Below are 20,476 nucleotides of genomic sequence, written 5' to 3' on the forward strand. Positions count from 1 at the left end.
AACAGACTCTGTTTGTTCTCTCAGCGCTCCAGCAGTTTTTAACTCAGCCCGGCGCATGAGTCAGCCCTGTGGCTGCGATGATCCATCTCTGAAGAATGAGGATTACAAGAGCAGCCAGTTGACCTCAAGCCAACATGTCTGCTGTTAAATTGCACAGCTGTTGAGAGGAGGACGTGTAGCCCCAGAAGTGGTCTGCACACTCGACCAATTTATAGGGTCAAGCTGCCGTTTAACACTCTGACAAGAGGTAGTTCACCCTGAGCACTATTACTATAACATTCCCATATTATTCCTTCAGGGTCAATGCCTTTCTGCTGATTCCCTGGTGTTAACACAGTGCTGCACCACAGCTCAATTATGGGCCTAAACCACAGAAGGTGCCCTCCATCTCCACATTCCTGTCTTCTCCACACCTATCCCATCTGACACAAATAATTATGTTTACTACTTGAATCTGTTAATATACCCATCCAAGCTGAGAGGTAACAAAGGATGGATCAGATACAGGTTTGGCATGTTATTACATGTTGTCAACAACGATATTTCATATTGTGTAAAACTAATGAGATCTGAAGGGTTTTAAGGCACCAATCCATGTTTTAAATGCGAACTAAATTGTTATCGTTCACACTGTTTCCTAACACGTTAGCCATAATAGCTTTAGTGGCCTAGTGGCCAAACCGTCATTAATAGAGCTTTAAGTCAAATTCTTGAGTTATAAATAGAAATAAACACTATATGGCTAAAATTTGAGATGTGGTCTTATGCATGTATATTTCTTTTTGATTTGGCATTATAGTGACTTGAAAATTGTTATATACAGTAATGCCAGTGGGTCCATGCTTTTAATTTGGCTGTTTGTGTATCATATAGCCTTTTTGTTTTTAAATAATGAAGCCAAAGAGGAACAAAGTGAACAATGTCTGATGCATTTAGTCTAAGTTTGGGAGATGAGTGAGTTGATTGAGTTGATTAACACTTGCCAGCTGTCACCAGGAACTTTTGTCACTATTTTAGTTTGTGCCTTCTCAGCCAAATTTACTTCCTGCTTGTGCCAGTTCATCTGAGCGCAGCAATAGTGTCATATTTTTGATAAATTTAGATTAATCTGTCGTTGCATTGATTTTATACAAACCTTGATTTAAACCCAAATGCAAAAGTCTACAGAATTTATAATGATTTAGTTGTCCTATGAAATTCTCACATATTGGGACATTTGTATGGTATTTGTAAGAATTTGGGATAGGATCACAGCAGACTGTTGTGTATGGAACTGGTATAAATGTTACAGTAGCACTGGCTGACTTAACAGCTGGTCTCAAGATGTGAGTGCATGGTGGATGGTTGGCATCGTACGGCCTCAGAGGTACCTCACAGACTTGGACCTGAGACAACACACTAACAATAAAGGTTTGTCTTTGTGCACCAACAGTGTCTGATGGGCTATAGACAAAACTGAGTAGGTGTTATCAGGCCCTCGTATTTCTTTTTCAAATCAGCATTAAGCTAAGAATTATTCATACAGACAATTAGGTAAAGCTTTTTCTTGCATATTCGTTTGATAATTTTCACAAAAAGTCCTCTAACAGATATATTCAACCATGCTGCACATTCCTCACTGTATCACAACTTACCACATGGAGAAATCAAACCAAAGCTTTAGCGCACTGGTTGGCATTTACCACCAATGTGACACAAGTCTCTGTATCTGCTGACCAAGAGAGGCGTAAAAATAAGAGTCAGCTTTATCTGCTTCCTAGCTACTGTATGTGTCGATGTTGTGACAGAATCATTATTACGGACAATGAAAAGGAACAGAAAGAAGTGGGAGTACAGTACGGGCTTTTTTTGGATGAGGCTGCCTTAACCAGCTGTCTGTATCTATCACGCAGCAGCATTATATTGCATTATGTTTGATCCAAGCCAGGATGAACTGCTCTCATCTTCTACTGAAGTGATTTGTCTTTTTTTTTTTCTCTGTCTTTTCTTTCTGTCACTTCTCTCATCTGTGTGAGTAGTGCATGGTTGCACTCCGCAGCACACATACTCATAGCAGCGTCAATACATTAGTTCTCCGAGCCTGGGTCGACTGCAGAACCATAAAATGTGTTTTATTTATCTGTTCGACGCAATTCTGCTTACCGCAATTTTAGTCATTCATGACACAGAGACAGATCAGAGAGAAATGTTTATTACAAACACGATTGCAAAACAACTTTCCCACTAGGTCAGTGGCCTCGGGATACTAATAAACAAATGAGTCCCACGGCATTTAATCTGGAATAAATCTGGTTTTATTATATAAAAGACCTTTGTCTACTTCAGTCTCAGTCAGAGAAAACATCCCCCTATTGGGGGCAAAACGTCAGGCCACTCGTCAACATGACAACATCAAGACTCTCACTTAATTTGTTCATGAAGAACTCACATAAATTATGGACTGTGGCTTAAATACAAAAGGAGTGTAGTTTTGGTCTAACAACTACTCAGATTACTGTGGATGTGTATATTTGATCAAATGTTCTATTGCATTCTGTTATATCTAACATGACACCTCAACTTTTACATCTTTTTTTCCTCCTGTTTACCTTCCTGCCAGCTGCAACATCTTTCTTTCAGGATGCTGTCTGAGTCACTTCATATCCTGTTTCCTCTGTTACCACATTTAAGAATCACTACGTAAAAGTTGCAGGAGGTATCTGGAAAACATGAGACAAGTTTTACAATTTGAATAAACTTCAGAGCAGAAGCCAAAATAACAAAATCCAGGAGAGGACCCCAGATTTTGTACGTGTAACTGTTAATGATAAATCTTTGCAGTTGAAACTTTATTGCTGCAAAATGAATCAAATATGATGAAAAAATGTTTTAATATTAAATTATTTGAGAGAGATTTTAGAGCCATACTCAAACAAATAAGTGATGTTGATCTGTTCATTTAGCAGAACCAACTTCCGCTTTTCAAAACATCAAAATGTATCACCAACATGTGAGAACAATGTCATCTTTTAGGGTTAGATAATTTATACTGGGAGGTTTCTTACTGTAAGTGGCACTTCCCATAGCTCCCAGCGAGCAAACAAAGAACACTGGTGAAGATGAAAAATTGCAGCAGTTTTCTAGCTTCTATGCAAAACTACGAGAGGAATTCAAATTTTAATCACACCATAGTTATGCACACTGTAAGTTAATGTGGCGCTTGGAACGACAATACTTATACAGTAAATGGTTAGTATTAGTATTATATATATATATATATATATATTTTTTTTTTTTTTTAATTAATGAGTGTTACAATTAGTAACATTCTTAATACAAAGTTTTCCTAATTAAAATGACCCTTGAAGAAAAATTATCTCGTCTTTCATCAACTATAAAACTGCAAATCTGAGTAACAAGAAAAGGTCTTTAAATAAGAATTAGAAAAGACTATTTTTCATTTCCGCAAACAAAACAAGAGCTAATCTAAGATGTGCTGCACCGACACCTCACCAGTCTTTAGCACTAAGAAGCAACTGAATCAGCAGAAGAACGTCAGTGTAAAATTAGAGCTCTTTATTCATCATCTTCAACGATAACGTACATTTTACACAATACATAGTGTAATCCAAGTGCTGATGCAGGACAGGAATTCAGCAGCTTGGACATTGAACTGTCAATATGACTCCAATGAATTATATAACAGAATATTTCCATGACCCTGGAAAGCAGGGTTTCTTTTGGAGAAGCTTTGTAGTTACTCGGGTTCAGACAGATATTTAAGTTAACGCACATTATTTACTTCTCCCCTCTCTCCTTGTAAGGAGTCAAACCTCAACTCTCACCATCTTTCTCTAAATCCTAAATCCTCCCTACACTCACCTGTATGCCAGAGCACAGAGACAGAGAGGCCGGCACACATCAGGTCAAAACTGTGGTCAAGAAGTTCCCAGACTTCTGCAATGTGTGGTTGTGTTGCAGCATAAACACATTCAGTTCACCATTCATACCTGAACGGTGAACTGAATGTTCACCACTGACAGCTGATCCTGGTTCCTTAAAACAGTTCAAAGTTCTCCCAGAAAAAGTCATTATGTTCTCACAAGGATATTAATCAGTCAGCAACAGATGAACAGATGCAGATGAACAAACGCTCCCAGTGTTGATTCCAGTCTCAGTAAACTCCAGTTTATTAGATTTCATAATATTATTTGAAAGGATTTTAAATTATGAAGCATGTTAAATCACACAAGTAACTCAATCCTTTTCATATACTGTGCATACATCTTCAGCCTTAAGAATGTCAATGCTGATTACAAAAATAAATTCTTCTGCTTTTCTACAAATCACAAAGACTCAGAATTAACTGAATCACGTGTTCATTTCATGTTCAAGTGAATCATCACTACATAAAACTGGACATCTTTTGGTCATTTACAGCTTTGTTTGAGGTATTCAGTGCTGAAAATCCTTCAAATTTCACAGGCAACGGGATTGAATAAATACTTCAAGGCTGTGCGTCAAAACTGCTGTAATTGTTGTTATACTTTTTTATAATACTTCAAAATATTGTGCTATGTCTGTTATGACCCCCCCCCTCACTTTCCAAGTATAAGTGACAGATTTAAAACAATGTCCACTCAGACGACCTTTTGGATCTTGAATGTGGATCAAACTGCTGAGTCTACTCCTCGCCCTCATCCTCGTTAATCTTCACCGTCACTCTGTGCCAGGCGTTACTCAGCACCCCCCTCAGGTTCCAGATGGGAGGAACTGTGTCCGGCTGCATGTTATAACTGTTGTCGACTGCCTTGCAGACTATCTCCAGCTCCTGAGCCTCGGGGGGAAGAGGAGCCATTACCTCCCACAGCTTCCAGGCCCAGGCTCGTCCCGGTGGGGGCGAGGGTTCAGGTGCTCGTCCCTTCTCGCTGCTCCTCAGCTGGGCCACCTGCCACGTCTTCCCTCCGTCCAGAGAAACGTCTACACGAACAACCTCTCTTCCCCCGCCACTCCAGGCGTAACCCTTCACCGTCACCTCTTCAACACTGCGGTCAACCACAGCGCCGTCTGCCGGCGTGGTGATCGCTGACTGGATGGGCAGCTCTTGGATGGCCGGAGCAGACTTGAAGTCCACCGTGTCCCAGTCCGTCCCGGGGGAGAAGCCCTTGTAGTCGTTCTGCTGCCAGTGGCTGCTGCTTTCTTCCGCGCTCACTATGATCTTACCAAGCCACTTTACATTGCGAGCGCCCACTGTGCCAGGTACCACAACCCGGACAGGGTAGCCGTGGTCGGCAGGAAGATCCTCGCCGTTCATTTCGTAAGCCAGCAGCACATCACCTTCCTTGCCAACTGCCTTGTTAAGAGGGATGGAAGCACCGTAGGTTGTCCCGGTCACATCTTTGTCCAATCCTTCAAACTGAACATGGCAAGCCCACTGGGCCACATCTGGACCGTAGCCAGCTGCCAGCAGCACGTCCCTGAGCCTCGCCCCACTCCATGTAGCGTTACTGATGGCTGCGATGCCCCAGTTCAGTCCTTTCACCTGCTTGACTTTATTCATCTCCGAGCGGCGGTTGCCGGCACACTGCAGCGTGGCGGTGACCGTGTGTTTGGGGAATCGAGTCTTCAACTCTTCTAAAGACAGCGTCAGCACTCCCCCAGGTAGTCCCTCCACGTGCAGCTTATATGAAGCCGGGTCCACCTGGGGAACTGGCAGGTGGTTTCTTTTGAAGAAGATAGCAGAGGGGGTGATGTAGCTGTCAGAGAGGATTTCAGGAGGCGGCTCAGCGTTGAAGGGCTTGAGGCTGTTGATGTGCAGAACGGGGTGACGCTTAGGGTCAGAAGAGTAGGGGTCAGACGACTTAACAGTCTGCTGCTTCTTCAGGTCGTCTGCACTCAGCTCACCAACCTTGTGTTAACCACAGGCACAAACATTTTATTAGACCACAGGGGACTGACTCAATGCCACCAGCTGTCACATATTTTCAGCTGAACTTTTCTGTTCATCTAAAAAAATGCAATTCAAAGGCAAAAGCAGACAAAGAACTATGTTTGTTTACAAGGAAACTCCGCAGGGAAAACATCAGCAGAGCATTTTTCTCACTGACCACTTGAGGGAGTGCCAGTATTTAGCCTACAGCTGTCCTCAGTATACAGTAGCACTAGACCTTTTTAATATGTGTCTTCAGTGATCAAGTGCAAGATGGAAAAAATAAATGACAAGTTCATTTAAGGATAAATTCAACGTCACCTGTTGAACAGCTGCCATAGGCTCACATTAATCTCTGTTTCTATTTCTCAAAGATACAGCAAACATTTTGAATGGATTTGTATATTAAATATATGCTTACGGGGGGAGTTATTGTAATGTATATTGTGAGTGAATTGCACTTCAAGCAAGTTAAAGCTCTTAAAGGAAATTATGGTTTATTATAACTTTATTTATTATATATTTTTATTTTCATAGCTTCAGCTATAGGTTTTATCACTAACGTTAAAATGAAAAAAAGGCAGTAATGGTTAATACTTGAGGTCTGCTGTAAGTTTTCGCTGCAAATGTCTACACATAGGCTTACAAACATTGACAATGTGTGTTTTTTCTGCCACTACAAGACACAAGTAATAGAAATGTACCTATTAACAAACTTTAAGTAGTTGTAGTCACTAGACATTTTATTTTTAGAGGATAACAGTGTGAGTCCTTTTTTGCTATTTGGTTTCAACATAAACTTTTTACCCACACACAAAGTCACGCTCATCCTTTTATTTCCTGTCATTTAATCAAATTATTAACAGAAACCAAAAGTTGGCCCACCTTATATTCTGAGAGGATTTCCAGCACATGTTCCTGTTTGTGTACAGCGTACAGCGCCCAAAAGGGTTCAAGGTCTCCGCCTGCCGCCAACAAGATTTTATCCCCACCGGGGTGCATGGCCACAAACTCAGTGATGTCATAGACGCCACCTTTGTAAGTGACCCACACACCATCTTCCAGAGAGCGGTGACTGGTGACCTCCTCCTGGGTGAAGATGGGAAGAGCGGAGGTCTTCTCTATGGTCTGCACTCTAACGGTGTCTGCCTGTTCAGCCTGCGCCAGACAGAAGAGGGGAGACATCAGTCCTGCGATCCGTCACAAAGGACATTTAAAAGGGAAGAAGACCCAAAACCAGGAGGCCAGTCTGGAGGGCAGTTATTTACTTTGAAAAGAATATGTTGCAAACATACATTTTTCTTAATACAACTGTGACTGAAAGATCATTTGTATTCTTCTGTGATCACTTTGTAACTGTCATTATTTGTCCCTATTAGGCAGAAGATCTAATACTCAAAAACATTCAAGTTGCAGCTTTTCCACCAGCCCATACTGCCACACCAAACCACCGTGTGTGGCCTCAGTCTTATTTGTGCAAACAACACATGTTGACTCCACAGTCAGATGTCAAGCAGCAGCAACATGTTGTTGAGTTGCTTTTCTGAATTGTTAACTTTTTATTCATTTTTAATTTTCTTCAAATTACTTGTGAAGGATTAAGACAAAACACAGTAAAACAGAAAGTAGGAGCTTCTGAGCAAATACATGACTTTGACATATACAACTGGTACTACTACTACTACTACTACTGTACTACTAGTTGTACTACTACTAATAATAAAAGCAGCTACAAAGTCTTGAAACAGACTGAAACAGACTTGAAACAGTAGCATCACTCTGTTAATTATTCAGACAAATATATAGGAGAGCTGCACTGCTGCTTGGTGTGGTTAATGCTTCCTCACTGAACATGTGAGAGCTTTGTGGATCTTATACACATTTTTAAGAAATAAATTAAAGTTTGGTATTTAAGTTACATTTAATAATACATAACAAAAATTAAAAAAAAACACGATGAGCTATCCAGGATGCCACTAAAACATTCCTGCGTTTGTAGTCAGCAGTTTGGGGAGTAGAGGTTATAATCCATTCCTGGATTTCTGCAGTCTAAACACCCTATGAGTTTTCTTTCTTTTTTCTCTGGAGAGATGAAGAGAAGCTCAAGATGTGCATGCATGTTGAGTCACATAAAACGTGGGAGTGGAAATTGACAAATGACCTGACATTGCGAACCAACAGATGAGACTGAAATTGCAAAAAACCCTAAAAGGGTGTGACTAAGAGGGAACACTGCAAATTCTCTCTTAAAATTGGCCAAACAATACAATACTTTTATGATTAAGCGTGTAACATATACTGTACATTTACAGAAACAGACCGCTCAGACAAAACATCTGGCAAATGGGTGTTGTGTTGCCGAGCTGCAACTACATTTCAACTAAATGAATCTAGTGATTATTGTTTTGTTACATGTTTAGTCCATAAGATATCAAAAATAATGTAAAATTCTCATTACAACTTGTCACAATCAAAATCATGTCTTTGTGTTGTTTTTAAAAATATGTTTAATTGTTATAATTTAGTGTTGGCACAATAAAAGCAAACGAAACATTGACTGTCTTTACAGATCTCGTCTCCTCCTACCTTGTGGTGGTGGAGGCCATAAGCCAGTGCAGCCCCTGTACCAGCCAGCAGTCCTGCCAGGGCATGACTCCAGCTGGGACCGTGGGCTCGCTGGTACGATCTCTGGTCCTCACTGCTGCTCCAGAGACGGACTGCACACGATGCCACGGCAGGTGCCACGTGATGCCTATGAAAGGGAAAAAAAAAGTCTAAATCTAAATGTAACTTTTATACAAATGGGATCAATAAAGTATTTCTGATTCTGATACTCAGGGTATGTTGTTCACAAAAATGTAACACAGAAATTTGTAGTGTCCTTCTGTCCTCTGAACTTAACCACTCTGTCAGCGACAGGCCAAGTAAATGCCAGATAGTCAAGTAAGTCTTATATATTTTGGCAACTGTCACATATTTGTCTCGAGGGGTAAAGGTATAATAGCTGTGACAAATGGCCATTTTGCTTCAGTACTGTACCTTTGAGTGTTGAGAGGGCCAAATCGAGTCAGGCTGTGGCAGCATCTGAGAAGCAGCATTGCACTGTTGTTCTTGGAGGAAATTTGAATTGAGAAAGAAAAAAAGTATAATATAATAATTTCACATCTTGCAAAGACAGTTTGGATTTCTATGAATGAGTTCATGAAGTTCCTTTCAATCCAGATCACTGAACATAACTGTTGAAACCATCAGCAGCTTCATGTGCTTATGACAATGTGTTTCAAATGAGCACTGAATCATAATGTACAGTGGGTCTGACTGGAGGAATATGCAAAGTCCTGCTGAATACAGGCTTCAGTCAGTGATGTGTTTGGACACAGTGAGGACAGTCGTGGAAAAGCTGGTAACAGGCTGTGCGTCATTTTCTTTTTTTCCTTGAAGGTTATGTACAGTCTAATATAGTTTCATTTCAGCATAGATCACCAAACTTCCTCTCTCTTCACAGCCAACATGTGCTCCTGTTAAGACGACCAACTGAACCTTTAAACTCATCAACTCCTACTGAACTGACCAACCAGCAGTTACTTCAGTCTTCAAAAGGAGCCAACCAGCTGAGGGGGAGTGAGCAGAGCAGAGGAGGGCTGAGCTTCACTCTTCTCTTACCACAGAAATGTTGGAGCTCCCGTAAACAGACAGTTTGTTCAGCATGCAGTAGAGACACTGACTGAAACCTACTACAATTTAACTCGAGAGTGTAATTTGACAGGACTTTGTTTTCTTCTGTTGACAATACCTTGACATTTATGACTCTGTAATGACTCCAGCCTGAATCAAGGCGCAGACCAACTGTCTCTAACCTTTAGAAAACATCTCGGGGTAGGGCTGCTTTATGAGGAAAGGTCTGAGACTGACTAACTGGAAGGATAAAGTATAAAGATCTCACTGTTAACTGGAGCTTCAGACCAAAATAAGAAGTCAAAACTTTCCTGGGAAAAGAAAATTAAATTACTGTGTTGTTAAAAAAAATGTGTTGCAAGTCACGTGATGAAAATAAAAAGCATTACTTACAGGTCACACATTAAATGACAGATAGCATGTGGAGGAGCTTTGCTTTATGAATCAATTACACTTGTCATATCACTGTCAACAGTAGCCATTAAGATTACTCAGGGTAATCTTCAACCAGCTTTCACTGAGGCAGCATGTCTGGCAGCAGCCAGCTACTGAAACTACAAGGGGTTAGAAGGTGAAATGGTAATCTCCTACTGGGTTTTTTATAGTCTCACTACTACATACTCACTGTTCCCTCAGAAAAGAACTGATTATATTTGTCACCATAGCTGAATTAAAAAGTCAATAATTCACCTGTTAACAAAAAAAGTCAAAGTGAAACTTGACATAGTTGAGAAAGTCATATTTGAGGCTTTTAAACATGTAAATACTAGAAAGAGTGAATTGTAACACCAATGTCACATTTCAGTTGTTTACAGTTATAAAACTACATTGAGGCCTTTCAATTTAACTGGATACATACAGAACACTTTTAATAAACACATTTTAATTACATCAGGAATTTGATAACAACTGAGATGTTCAACCTGAGGTTTGTGGTGCACAACAAGGACTGTATGGTTGCAACACTCCCCCATGTGAAGTGACTTCACATACTTAAAATAACTTTTCTACACCATAATACTCCCAGGTACTGACAAATCATAGGCTCCCTAAACTAAAAGATTATTGATCACCTTCCATTTTCCCCTCACATACATGATGTTGGGTGCGTTTGCTAATTTCGCTCCACACTGAATTTAGTAATTAAATGTGGAGCAATTGGATCTACAAAAGGCGATTCATTACTATTCACACACCGAAACTTGCTCGCCTTTAACATTTTAATGTAATGTTTTTTGAAGATACTTTGGCAACATCTGCAACTTATTTGGTGTACATGTGTTATCAGTGTGCCTCAGGTGTAGTAGCCTCGTAGGGATCCGTGTCCATTAAACCACATACAAACCACCGATGGTCAATTTCAATTGACTATCTCAAAGAACGAAACGTTAGGCTTTAACGTTACCTAGCAACGTTAAATCGGACATTGTAACGTTAGCGCCTCATAATCATCACCATCATCATCGCCATGGCTAACTTAGCTAACACTCAGGTTAGCAAGCCTGCCACTGATAGTCAGCCTGCCCGACTTCACCCACTCATTCACATAATTACGTTCATAAACAGAAGAAACGTCCGTGTGAGTTTCTGTTTGTTCGTCTAAACAAAACCAAACGTACTCACTTCTGTTGTGTCGGTCGCCTGCTTGTTCTCAGATGCTCTCCACGTTGTGCAACCGAAACAACTAACGCTGCACAGCTCTGACACGCCACAGAAACACCGACCGAGGCGCGTTCAAGACAACTAGTAACGCTACTTATTTATCGCTGTCATGTGGAAAAGTCCTTCTTTCACTTCTTTTATGCAGTCCATGGTGGCAGCCCAAAGTCCCCCAATAGAACAGGCGAGGCACTGTACCGATAATTAGGTGTAATCCGACTTTAACACGTTTAAGAAATCCGTTTGGATGAGTTGTGCTTCAGTGGTTTCTAAAGAATTCATTAGTTCATGGATGAACACTGGCTACAACTTACTAAGGCACCCTTTACTAAGGATTCATAAGTTATAACTAATTTTATTAATGTTTACTAAGCTCTATAGATCGGTTATAAGCCACTTGGACCACTTTGCCACTTAGCCCTTTTCCACTCAGAAAAAGGGTTGATCATATCCGGAAAATCAATTTATCAGCAAATTATTAAGCAGTTATAAATGCATTATGAACATTTATAGCTGCATTGTTACCAAATACAACCTGCCTAGAAACCCAAAATCTATTGTTATTAATGGCTCATGATTAATTAGAAATTACTAAATTGTTTACAGCTTACAGACCCTTAATAAAGGGCGGTTTATGAGAAAGCTGTACCAGTGTCTGTACACAAGGGACCTCAGGAGCCCTTAAATTCCCAAGTGCACATGTGTCAGTGGTCATGTGGTAATTTGATTTAATTTGTTTATGCACCAGTCATCAAGTCCTGCCTACAGACATGATCCAACACTTATTTTTCAAGCTGTCTGTCTCTTTCAGTAGTTAAACTCTCTGAGCAAAGCCTGAATGCACCTGAATGTACACAGTGAACATGCAGAGAGGAGGTGCACTGCAGGTTCAAATAAAACACAACATTGTCAACAGATATGAGAATATTGTTGTGTATAAAATACAGAGGCCCAACAGCAGCATCTGTGCTGGAGAGTGTGTGCGTAGAGTAAACCCTCACAGATTTGATCTGAGACTCAACAACCTGATGACACCAGATACGCCTCTAAATACAAAAACAGCAGTAATGAACAATCTGCTTCAGGGAGGGACAAAAATAATAAAAGAAGCTGCAGTGAAAGCGTCTTCTCATTTGACGAAACGTTTAGTTTTTTCCTCTTGGATCTATTTTATTTGTTGAAGTCAAAGTAAAACCTCTTGCTGGCTGGCAGCCCTCAGCGGGAATCAATGAGGAAGTTTTTATCAGGAAACTTTATTACTCCAGTCAACTGCAGGTACACACAATAGATAGGCGTGTGGAAATATTACAATTTCACCAGAGATATGTCTCGCTGCTGTGGCAATGCAAAAAGGTGTTGAACAATAACATTATCAAATCAGCAGCAACAAAAGTGAAAAATTAATGTCTATAATATGAGACGTTAGCACTCACAGTAAGAGCGATGAGGTAACTTTAACTGTTAAGTGTTGCATAGCCATAATAAACTACTTAATTATCATTGCAGTTTTTGAGTTGTGATGCTTTGGGAAGAAATTAAAGAATAAGCCTATCTGAGCCTTATGATTGATAAATTCTATCTTACACTGTTTCTCAAAATTTAAACCACATTTCCCACAAACCCCATTGCTTTCTATTAAAGGTTACCAATTCCCCATTCTCCTTCCTAGGCATCACCACACATGTATATTTCTTTTCTTCTTTGGTTTACTGAAGAGAACAAGTGTTCAAATCTTTTGTTTCCAGCTGCATTTATTGTGAGAAACTTGGTAATCATTTGCCCCATTTCCACCAAACAGTGTTTCCTTACAGGTTTGTGTCATAAATCAATCCGCCCACACACCAGCTGTATGATACAGCTAGTTGCTGCCAGTGCCAGTCTTCTTGGTAATAGTGCTGTTTTTCTGTTTGTGAGTTTTTTACTGTAAATAGACTGCAGTAATGATTTATTGATGCACCTCTAACTAAAATCTACAAAGTAATTCATGTTACAGCGGAGGAAATATAGACAGAATTTATCTACATATCTTTTAGGCATTTACTGCTGACACATATTTGAGAAGCAGAATATTACAGAAGAAGCGTAATGTTTGGATTTGACCACTGTAGTGTAAAATGTGTCTGAGGGTTGTCTGTTTCCCTTGTTTAAACTTTGCCAGTGTGAGCCATGCCATGTTTGGGGAATCCAGTAAAAACATAACCTGTGGCACATATTGAGTTAGTTTCTATGGCAACAACATGTTCACTGTACTGTACTGTCTGTGTTTTGATAACAATATTTCCAACATTCCTGGTATTTTTTACACACGCCCTTATGAATCTTAACAGTAAAACGTCTTTTTTTCATTTTTTTGTATCGTGGTAATGATACATGCAGTTATCCAAGTCATTTCTATGCGTGTCCTTACTGCCCTCTGACACCTTCATGACAGTGAAGTACACTTTGTGAATGGACCAGAAACATTTTACAGACAAAACTCTTCCTTAAGCTCACTGATAAGTGGCAGATCTGTCTGACATTTCCACACATAAAGAAAGCCAACAACCAGGGCACAGTCAAACTTTACACACCTTAGATACATATTTGTTTAAGAGTAATGGTGGCAGTTGGGTGCACCCTGTTAATGTATTAGGGCTGTACATGTCATAATGATACTTTAGTCATGAATGTCATTGATTTTTTATTGTTGTGTAAGGTTAATGTCATTTGTTTATGAATGATGTTGTACCTGAGTGTAGTTTGCATATCTTATATGGATTTGTTTGGGTTTTTTTGTAGTTTTTAATCTGTGTAACCAACTGCCCTGAGATAGGTGATCAGGATTTCAGCCTGACCAGAAACATTACAAACCTATAGAATATTAGTTATTTTAACCAAGAGAAAGATGAGACAGTGCTATGCAGAACAAGTATTTGCTTCTATTGTTACTGTAGGCTAACCCTGTCACTAACATGTGCAGAGATTACCCTTGTTGTCTGACACTACTGGGCTCTTTAGCACCACCTGGTGGCAAAGTGTTCACAATAAACACTGCAGCAATAAACGTGTAAGATCTAAATAGTTCTTCTTATAACAAGTCCTGCTTGTCTTTGTCAAATTATTTTGCTTTATCTTTTTTTCTTTTGTTTGTTTGTTTTGGTCACTCTTAAGCACTTTGCAACCCTGGTTTTCAAAATAAAGTTTTACTTGCCTACTAATAAAAACATCCCTCAAATAAGTAGCTCTGCCCACTCCATCACATGCTACAGTGAGTTTTGAATATTTCAACCTAGTGTGTTTTTGTTTGTGTTTGATACTGAAAACATGTTAGAGAAAATCAGAAACAGACATAAATGCCCAGCTTGATAACAAAGTCACCAATTTACACTAAACTTGACTTTGGTGTACATAGGTCACTTTGTCCAATCTAATTTCACAATAGTTGATGCATCATTCAGTAGATTTGACAGTATGTAAGGTTAAGGAGCCTTAAACTAATTCCACTGATAACAGGATACACAGTTTTTTGTTAATATGTGAAACTTCAAAGTTTCAACAGCAGATTGGACTCAAAAGAGAACTTCACATCATCGTGTATACAAGTTTAATATTTTGAAAAAGCTTTACTACAGAATTTAAATACAATATTCTGAAAAATTGGAAAAGAAAAACAAGGCTCTACCATGAGAGTGTGTCTACATTACAACATGGAAAATGTCCAAACAACAAACAAGTAAAACCTGTTTAAAATTCACATTTCAGGTTAACATGGCCGTTGTCGGTCTGATTCGTGGTGGCACTGCTGTGCTTCATGAGAGAAACTGTTAACCTCTGACGGTCAACAGAAGGATTGACGGGATCCATTGGCCTGCCAGTACGTCCTGCATGTCCTCTCCTCTGCTGGATGGCTGACATTCACTGCTGTGTCATCTTGGCTGCTTCAGCTTTAATTAGTGAGATGAGTTCCAGGTTAATCAGAAACACAAAGCGAAGACCTGCAATCTGAAGGGACAGATACAATATGTTAGGGCCATGTCTCGCGCAGGACCACTCAAATATAGGCAGGGGGTTCAATTTGAATTGTATATAACTTGGTTGACACCCTCCACACACCTCCACCACTGAGTTGTTGTTGAGTTTCCACTTGTTGCCCGACAAGACCGGTCTGCCATCTATATAGATGGGTCGTCTGCCCTCATTGGCGATGAAGAAGTCTCCATTATTCTTCAGTTTGATAATTCCTGTAGACATCAATACATATGATAACCATTCATTTAAAAAATACATCAACATGATTGACTGATAATTGGTAGTTCAGTTACATAGCGATATCAGAGGGTATCACAGTTGAAAGAATTACTATTTTAACATGAGAATAAATCAATAAAAGCAATATATTGGTATAAAATAAACTGTCTATCAAAGACCATGACCTTTTGGGATACAAACTCCTTGAGACATAAACTCCTTTGTGTGCAAATTCTGCAGGACTGTGACTTTTTGCAAATTCTGTACTACCCCCAGAGCAGGGACCTTTTTGGGGGCCACAATGACCTTTGACCTTTGAGTCAAAAGTGACACCAATTCATTGTCCAACCAATTGTGAAATATGGTCATCAATTCTTGAGTTATGGCCAAAACGTTGACCTTTGACCACCATATTCTGAACAGACATAAAAACAGGCATACAATCTTAAAATATATTACATAAGTAATAATTTCTTAAATGCTCCATAAACTTTCTGTTTCTGTTGTTATCTTGTTTCCAATCTCTCAGCGGCAACATGTCACATGACAGCCCGACAATTGATGAGTTTGTTCACCTTGTTTTCTTGATATTTTCCAGGCAGGTCCCTCCAGCGATAGATCTACATCTATGGGTTTGTCCTTGGTCGCCCTGCCCAACGTAATCTGTGTGGACACCAGTAAAAAGATAATTAGCATCATAGTGAAAATACATCTTCACAGAAAAGATATCCGTCTCCCTGTTTCCTTCCATTTTCTTCTCACAAACACGACGCCTCGACATTGCTTCTCTGTAACAACTGTTTCTGAAAGACTTCTCACCTCTCGCGATCTCATGAGGTAGCGAACCATTCTTCCTCGTAATGCTGCCAGCGTTTGGTTGTCAAAGTCAGGCATGCTCATCCCTTGTGACCCAAACACACATGAACATGAATGAGTTCCACTAAACTGGATCCCTCAAAATAAATATACCTATAAAAGCCATCTGCTGGTGCTTGGTGAGTGACAGTTTACACACCTGTGATACTGTCCACGAGGACCTGCCAACGAGGCAACTCCTGCTCCAACTGTCTGATCTCTCGTTTCTGGTGACGATCGGAAATCATCAGCTCTGAAAGGGTTTATGTAAACGATATGAAGACGATCAAAGATTTTTAACCATGTTATACAGAGACAACAAATCCATTAGGACATTTTAATTTCAGGCAATGAGCAACAGGAAGTTTCTAGCTGCTATAACAAATCATAACTAAAAGGGACTTTGACTTTCCATTCACAAGGTACATGATCTAACTGTGCAAGATGAGTTGTGTTAAACTTCAAAATCGAATTTCTTACCATGTTCCAGCACCTCATCTCTACTCTCCCTGTGTGGAAAGAAACAGAACACTTGAAAATTCATGGGCGCACAATACTTAACTGAGAAGATGGAAAATACTTTGAATACATCGACAAAAACAGGAGATTAAAAGAATGATGTAAATGATGAAAATGAATGGCTGTCTTACTTTAACTTTACATCATCGACCATCTGCTCGGCATCAGAGAAGTTGAGGACCTGGTCGCCTTTAGGGAGAGGCTGGACTGCAACACACAATCAAAGCCAATAAGACAACTGCGACACTCATCACTTCATTTAGGAAAACAACACACAGGGATTCCTCATATATCACACTAAAGAGGCTCACATACTTTATCTTTACTTTTTTCACACTTTGTTTTACTTTATCTGATTATTCAATAAACTGTTAAGTAATTTCCATGATACTTGTTACAGATCAAGCTGTCAGCTGTTGACCTCTGATTATTGATTACTGAGGGCGTTGTCTTAATTTGCTATCCAGATTTCTATTAATAATTTCAAAGAGGTATTGTTATCTCTCAAAAGGGATTATTAATGTGCTAAATAACTGAAATAGAAATTACAACTATTGGGTGAAATCAATGAGAGTTGATCAGGGTGGCCATATTGGCAATTCACTGCAGTTAACATTAGGCATGTTTTACCAAAATGAACATTTCTTATCAATTTTGAGTGTCATGCTAGTTAGCTTTATTAAGAGTTGAGCCTGGTTATGTGTAAAGAAAATAACACCACCCGAACAGTCAAAATGTAGTTTATTACTGTAATTATAATAACTCTCTATAAAGACTCTCTGTCTTTAATTTTTCCATCCATACACACACACTGGTGTTCATTCTGGCTACATACACATGAAGAAGAGTCTTGCCCTCTGGTCTTTCCAAGCACAAGTTACTGCTGGTGATCAGATTGTCATGTCCTGTCCCCAATATGACTATCCCAAACAGACATATTGCAATTTGCTTGGAGGAAGACCAAGACTCACAATTATATTCATAATTGACTGAATGTGAATCTGAGCACAGATTTTCAAATTTCTCAAATTGCTCAATTAAAACAAAATAAATTACTAAATGCTTTGAAGTTATACTGGTATAAATGTGTAGGCAACTCAACTCACCACTCTGGTCATCCAGTAGGTAGTACTGCTTTAGCAGCTGCCAGTGCACCAGCAGGCTCTTGGGGGTACGAGATGGGTGAAAGACACCGGGGTGTTTGTTCAGAAGCTCCTGGAACACGTCCAGTTTGGGCTGACTAGTCTGTTCAATGACAAACGTAACACAAAACCGCTTGTGAATACAGCAGTCCAATGTGCACATTTAAAAAGAAGCCTGTATGCCATGAGCTGGATAAACAAAAACTGTTCTTCAACTGCCATTCATTCTCCACCATTAGACAGTTAACAGTTTCACTTACTGAACCAATCTTAGCCAGCAGTGCCTCCTCAGCCTGACTGAAGAGAGCTTTGCTTTGGATTGCTGCAATGGCTTCTGGGTGAAGCTGACGCATGGCCTGCCATGCCAGCCTAAACAGAGAGACAAGCGAGAGAATTTCAGTACCTTTTAACTAAGTGACTAATATAGAGACTCGGAGGGGAAGGTAAAGCTGCAGCTGGGTAAGTCTCTTACTTTGAGATGACAGGATCGTAGAGGAGAGCGTACCACCTCTCTTTAATCTCCCGCAATGTGAAACGACAGCTGAACTTGACCCCCAAATGAACTGAGGTTAGGTCTGTCGTCTAGAAACAAATACAGACTCATTAGATTGTAAACTGACAGACAGAGTCATACAAACAAAGTAGTCACATTAATTACAAATATTATGCATCTTTTTGGACAATGATGACAACTTCTATACAGCTCACCTGCAAAACGGCATTTATAAGTAGCAGGTCATCAGTGGGTTTCCATCGTCCCAAGTCTTTAGTAATATGTAGCGGCTGCTTGCTTTTCTTTACTCTTTTAGTGATTGGTGCAGGGTTTACTACCATGGTGAGAAGCGGTGTGAGAGCGGTTCCTGATTTTGTCACCTGACATAAAAAGGCACAAAAATGATCCATCAAACCTTTGTAAGCGTATCATCTTTGGCATGAGATCCTCCAAGAAACTGCAGAGTCTGTGGTCTTATGTACCTTTTTTTTCTCGCTAGATGAAGGTTCACTCCCTGAACAGCGGACCGGCTCTATGACAGGAGGGCCTTTGACTCTACTGGACGACTTCACGAGACTGCTCTCCACCAGCTCATCATCAAACTTCTTCCTCTTTATTGACCTGAGGAATGTATATAGCAATTCTTTAAACATTTGCAGATGCACCACTGAAAAACAACATCCAATATTTATAGCAGCTTTAAACGACACATCTATATGTACTTTTAATGCAGACAAAGTGCGACGATTATTCTAGTATACAGCTGGAATAATGCTGCATATAAGACTATAAATCAAACCTGGAGGAACTTCTGCGTTTGGGAACACCACTGCCAAACGCTTGTGTTGCCGTCCTTTTCACATCTTTTACTCCGAGTGACTCTTCGTCCTCCGACCGACTCTGAGCACCAGCTACTGCCATCGGTGCTCCAACCACAGGGTCACCTGCTTGCATCTGTTCAGTCACAACATGAGACACGTCAGGAAATAATCCAGACATTTCTCAGCTCAGAGTAGCAGGACTCAAGACATGGTGAGACTAGACATCCTTTCTGGAGATCGTGTTATAAACCTTTCACTTTGCTTCACACAGTTGCATTGTTCATCGAGCACACATTTTAGATTATCAAAGAAGAGATTCATATTTTGAAAAGAAGTTATATTGGGTTTTAATTAACCTGTTTTTACCATACGTTACTCGTTGATAGTAAACATCTTAACAACGTTGAATGACAACATACAGCTTTTCGTTAGTTAAAGTCATAACAAGACAGACGGATTGCAGACAAAAGTAATTCATTTACAATGTTACTTCACAACTCTGAGACTCATTTTCAAGAGGCTGTGTTTTTGTTTATGGGAGTCAGGGGAATGGACTTGCTAATCAACTTAGCGATGCCTTTGTTTACATGTAACGTTTGCCACAAGGCCTCACCTGTTCACCATCGGTAAGTCATATTCACGGTGAAATTAGTAGCTGTGGCGAGTAAGATAGTTAGCAGAGACAATGTTGCACCACAGTCTGTTTGTTTAGCCAACACAATTTGATCAAAATAACGCTGGTTTATGTTGGCTAGCTAGCGTTAGCTTAGCTATCACAACGTTCTAACGATAGCCAGTGTTAGTTAATTAGCGAGCGAATGAAACTAGCTACGCTCTCTTGTGACTCACCTTTCCTCGCTATTTTCCGTCGTTGTGGTATCAGATCCTTTAACCGGAGTATGTACAGTCTATTTATGCCTTTTATAAACGCCTCGTTAGCTAGCTACATGGCTAACTGGCTACATGAATTTGACGTCTCTTAGCATTAGCTGCTCTGCTAGTCTGTTTTCTTCCTGCGAGGGTTTGTCGCGGTTGGCAAACAGCTTTACGGCGCATTACCGCCGCCTTCTGGTCTGGAGTGTAGGCCTGGCTCATCTTTATATGTCGTCTATTGACCGGATATTTTACATCTACACAAATTATTTAAACGAAGCATATCCTTAGGATTTGAAACTGA

At 39.9% G+C, this 20,476-nt stretch overlaps 2 protein-coding genes across 2 annotated transcripts; both read right to left on the reverse strand.

Moving 5' to 3' along the window:
* Positions 1-4,169: 4,169 nt before the first annotated feature.
* On the reverse strand, positions 4,170-11,238 carry suox (sulfite oxidase). Its single transcript, XM_070903095.1, has 5 exons — positions 11,207-11,238; positions 8,948-9,018; positions 8,495-8,660; positions 6,794-7,066; positions 4,170-5,887 (listed from the first exon to the last, which is right to left on the reverse strand). Exons 2-5 carry the CDS (start codon positions 9,004-9,006, stop codon positions 4,664-4,666), a joined length of 1,722 nt encoding a protein of 573 aa, XP_070759196.1. The 5' UTR covers positions 9,007-9,018; positions 11,207-11,238; the 3' UTR covers positions 4,170-4,663.
* Positions 11,239-14,825: 3,587 nt separating this feature from the next.
* mcrs1 (microspherule protein 1) lies at positions 14,826-20,287 on the reverse strand. Its single transcript, XM_070902761.1, has 14 exons — positions 20,149-20,287; positions 19,278-19,432; positions 18,961-19,099; positions 18,694-18,858; positions 18,458-18,567; positions 18,246-18,354; positions 17,950-18,088; positions 16,975-17,050; positions 16,805-16,833; positions 16,485-16,577; positions 16,289-16,371; positions 16,045-16,132; positions 15,335-15,462; positions 14,826-15,223 (listed from the first exon to the last, which is right to left on the reverse strand). Exons 2-14 carry the CDS (start codon positions 19,430-19,432, stop codon positions 15,137-15,139), a joined length of 1,401 nt encoding a protein of 466 aa, XP_070758862.1. The 5' UTR covers positions 20,149-20,287; the 3' UTR covers positions 14,826-15,136.
* Positions 20,288-20,476: the final 189 nt, after the last annotated feature.

The sequence above is a fragment of the Enoplosus armatus genome, chromosome 3 (genome assembly GCF_043641665.1).
Source record: "Enoplosus armatus isolate fEnoArm2 chromosome 3, fEnoArm2.hap1, whole genome shotgun sequence".
Classification (NCBI taxonomy): domain Eukaryota; kingdom Metazoa; phylum Chordata; class Actinopteri; order Centrarchiformes; family Enoplosidae; genus Enoplosus; species Enoplosus armatus.

Coding starts and splice junctions, on each gene's coding strand:
- suox (XM_070903095.1), bottom strand. CDS start 9,006: ATGCTGCTTCTCAGATGCTGCCACAGCCTGACTCGATTTGGCCCTCTC. Junction 8,661..8,947: donor GGCCCTCTCAACACTCAAAG/GTACAGTACTGA, acceptor TCCCTTTCATAG/GCATCACGTGGCACCTGCCG. Junction 5,888..6,793: donor AAATCCTCTCAGAATATAAG/GTGGGCCAACTT, acceptor GGTTAACACAAG/GTTGGTGAGCTGAGTGCAGA.
- mcrs1 (XM_070902761.1), bottom strand. CDS start 19,432: ATGCAAGCAGGTGACCCTGTGGTTGGAGCACCGATGGCAGTAGCTGGT. Junction 18,089..18,245: donor TGCTGGCTAAGATTGGTTCA/GTAAGTGAAACT, acceptor GTCATTGAACAG/ACTAGTCAGCCCAAACTGGA. Junction 16,834..16,974: donor GTCGATGATGTAAAGTTAAA/GTAAGACAGCCA, acceptor CTTTCCACACAG/GGAGAGTAGAGATGAGGTGC.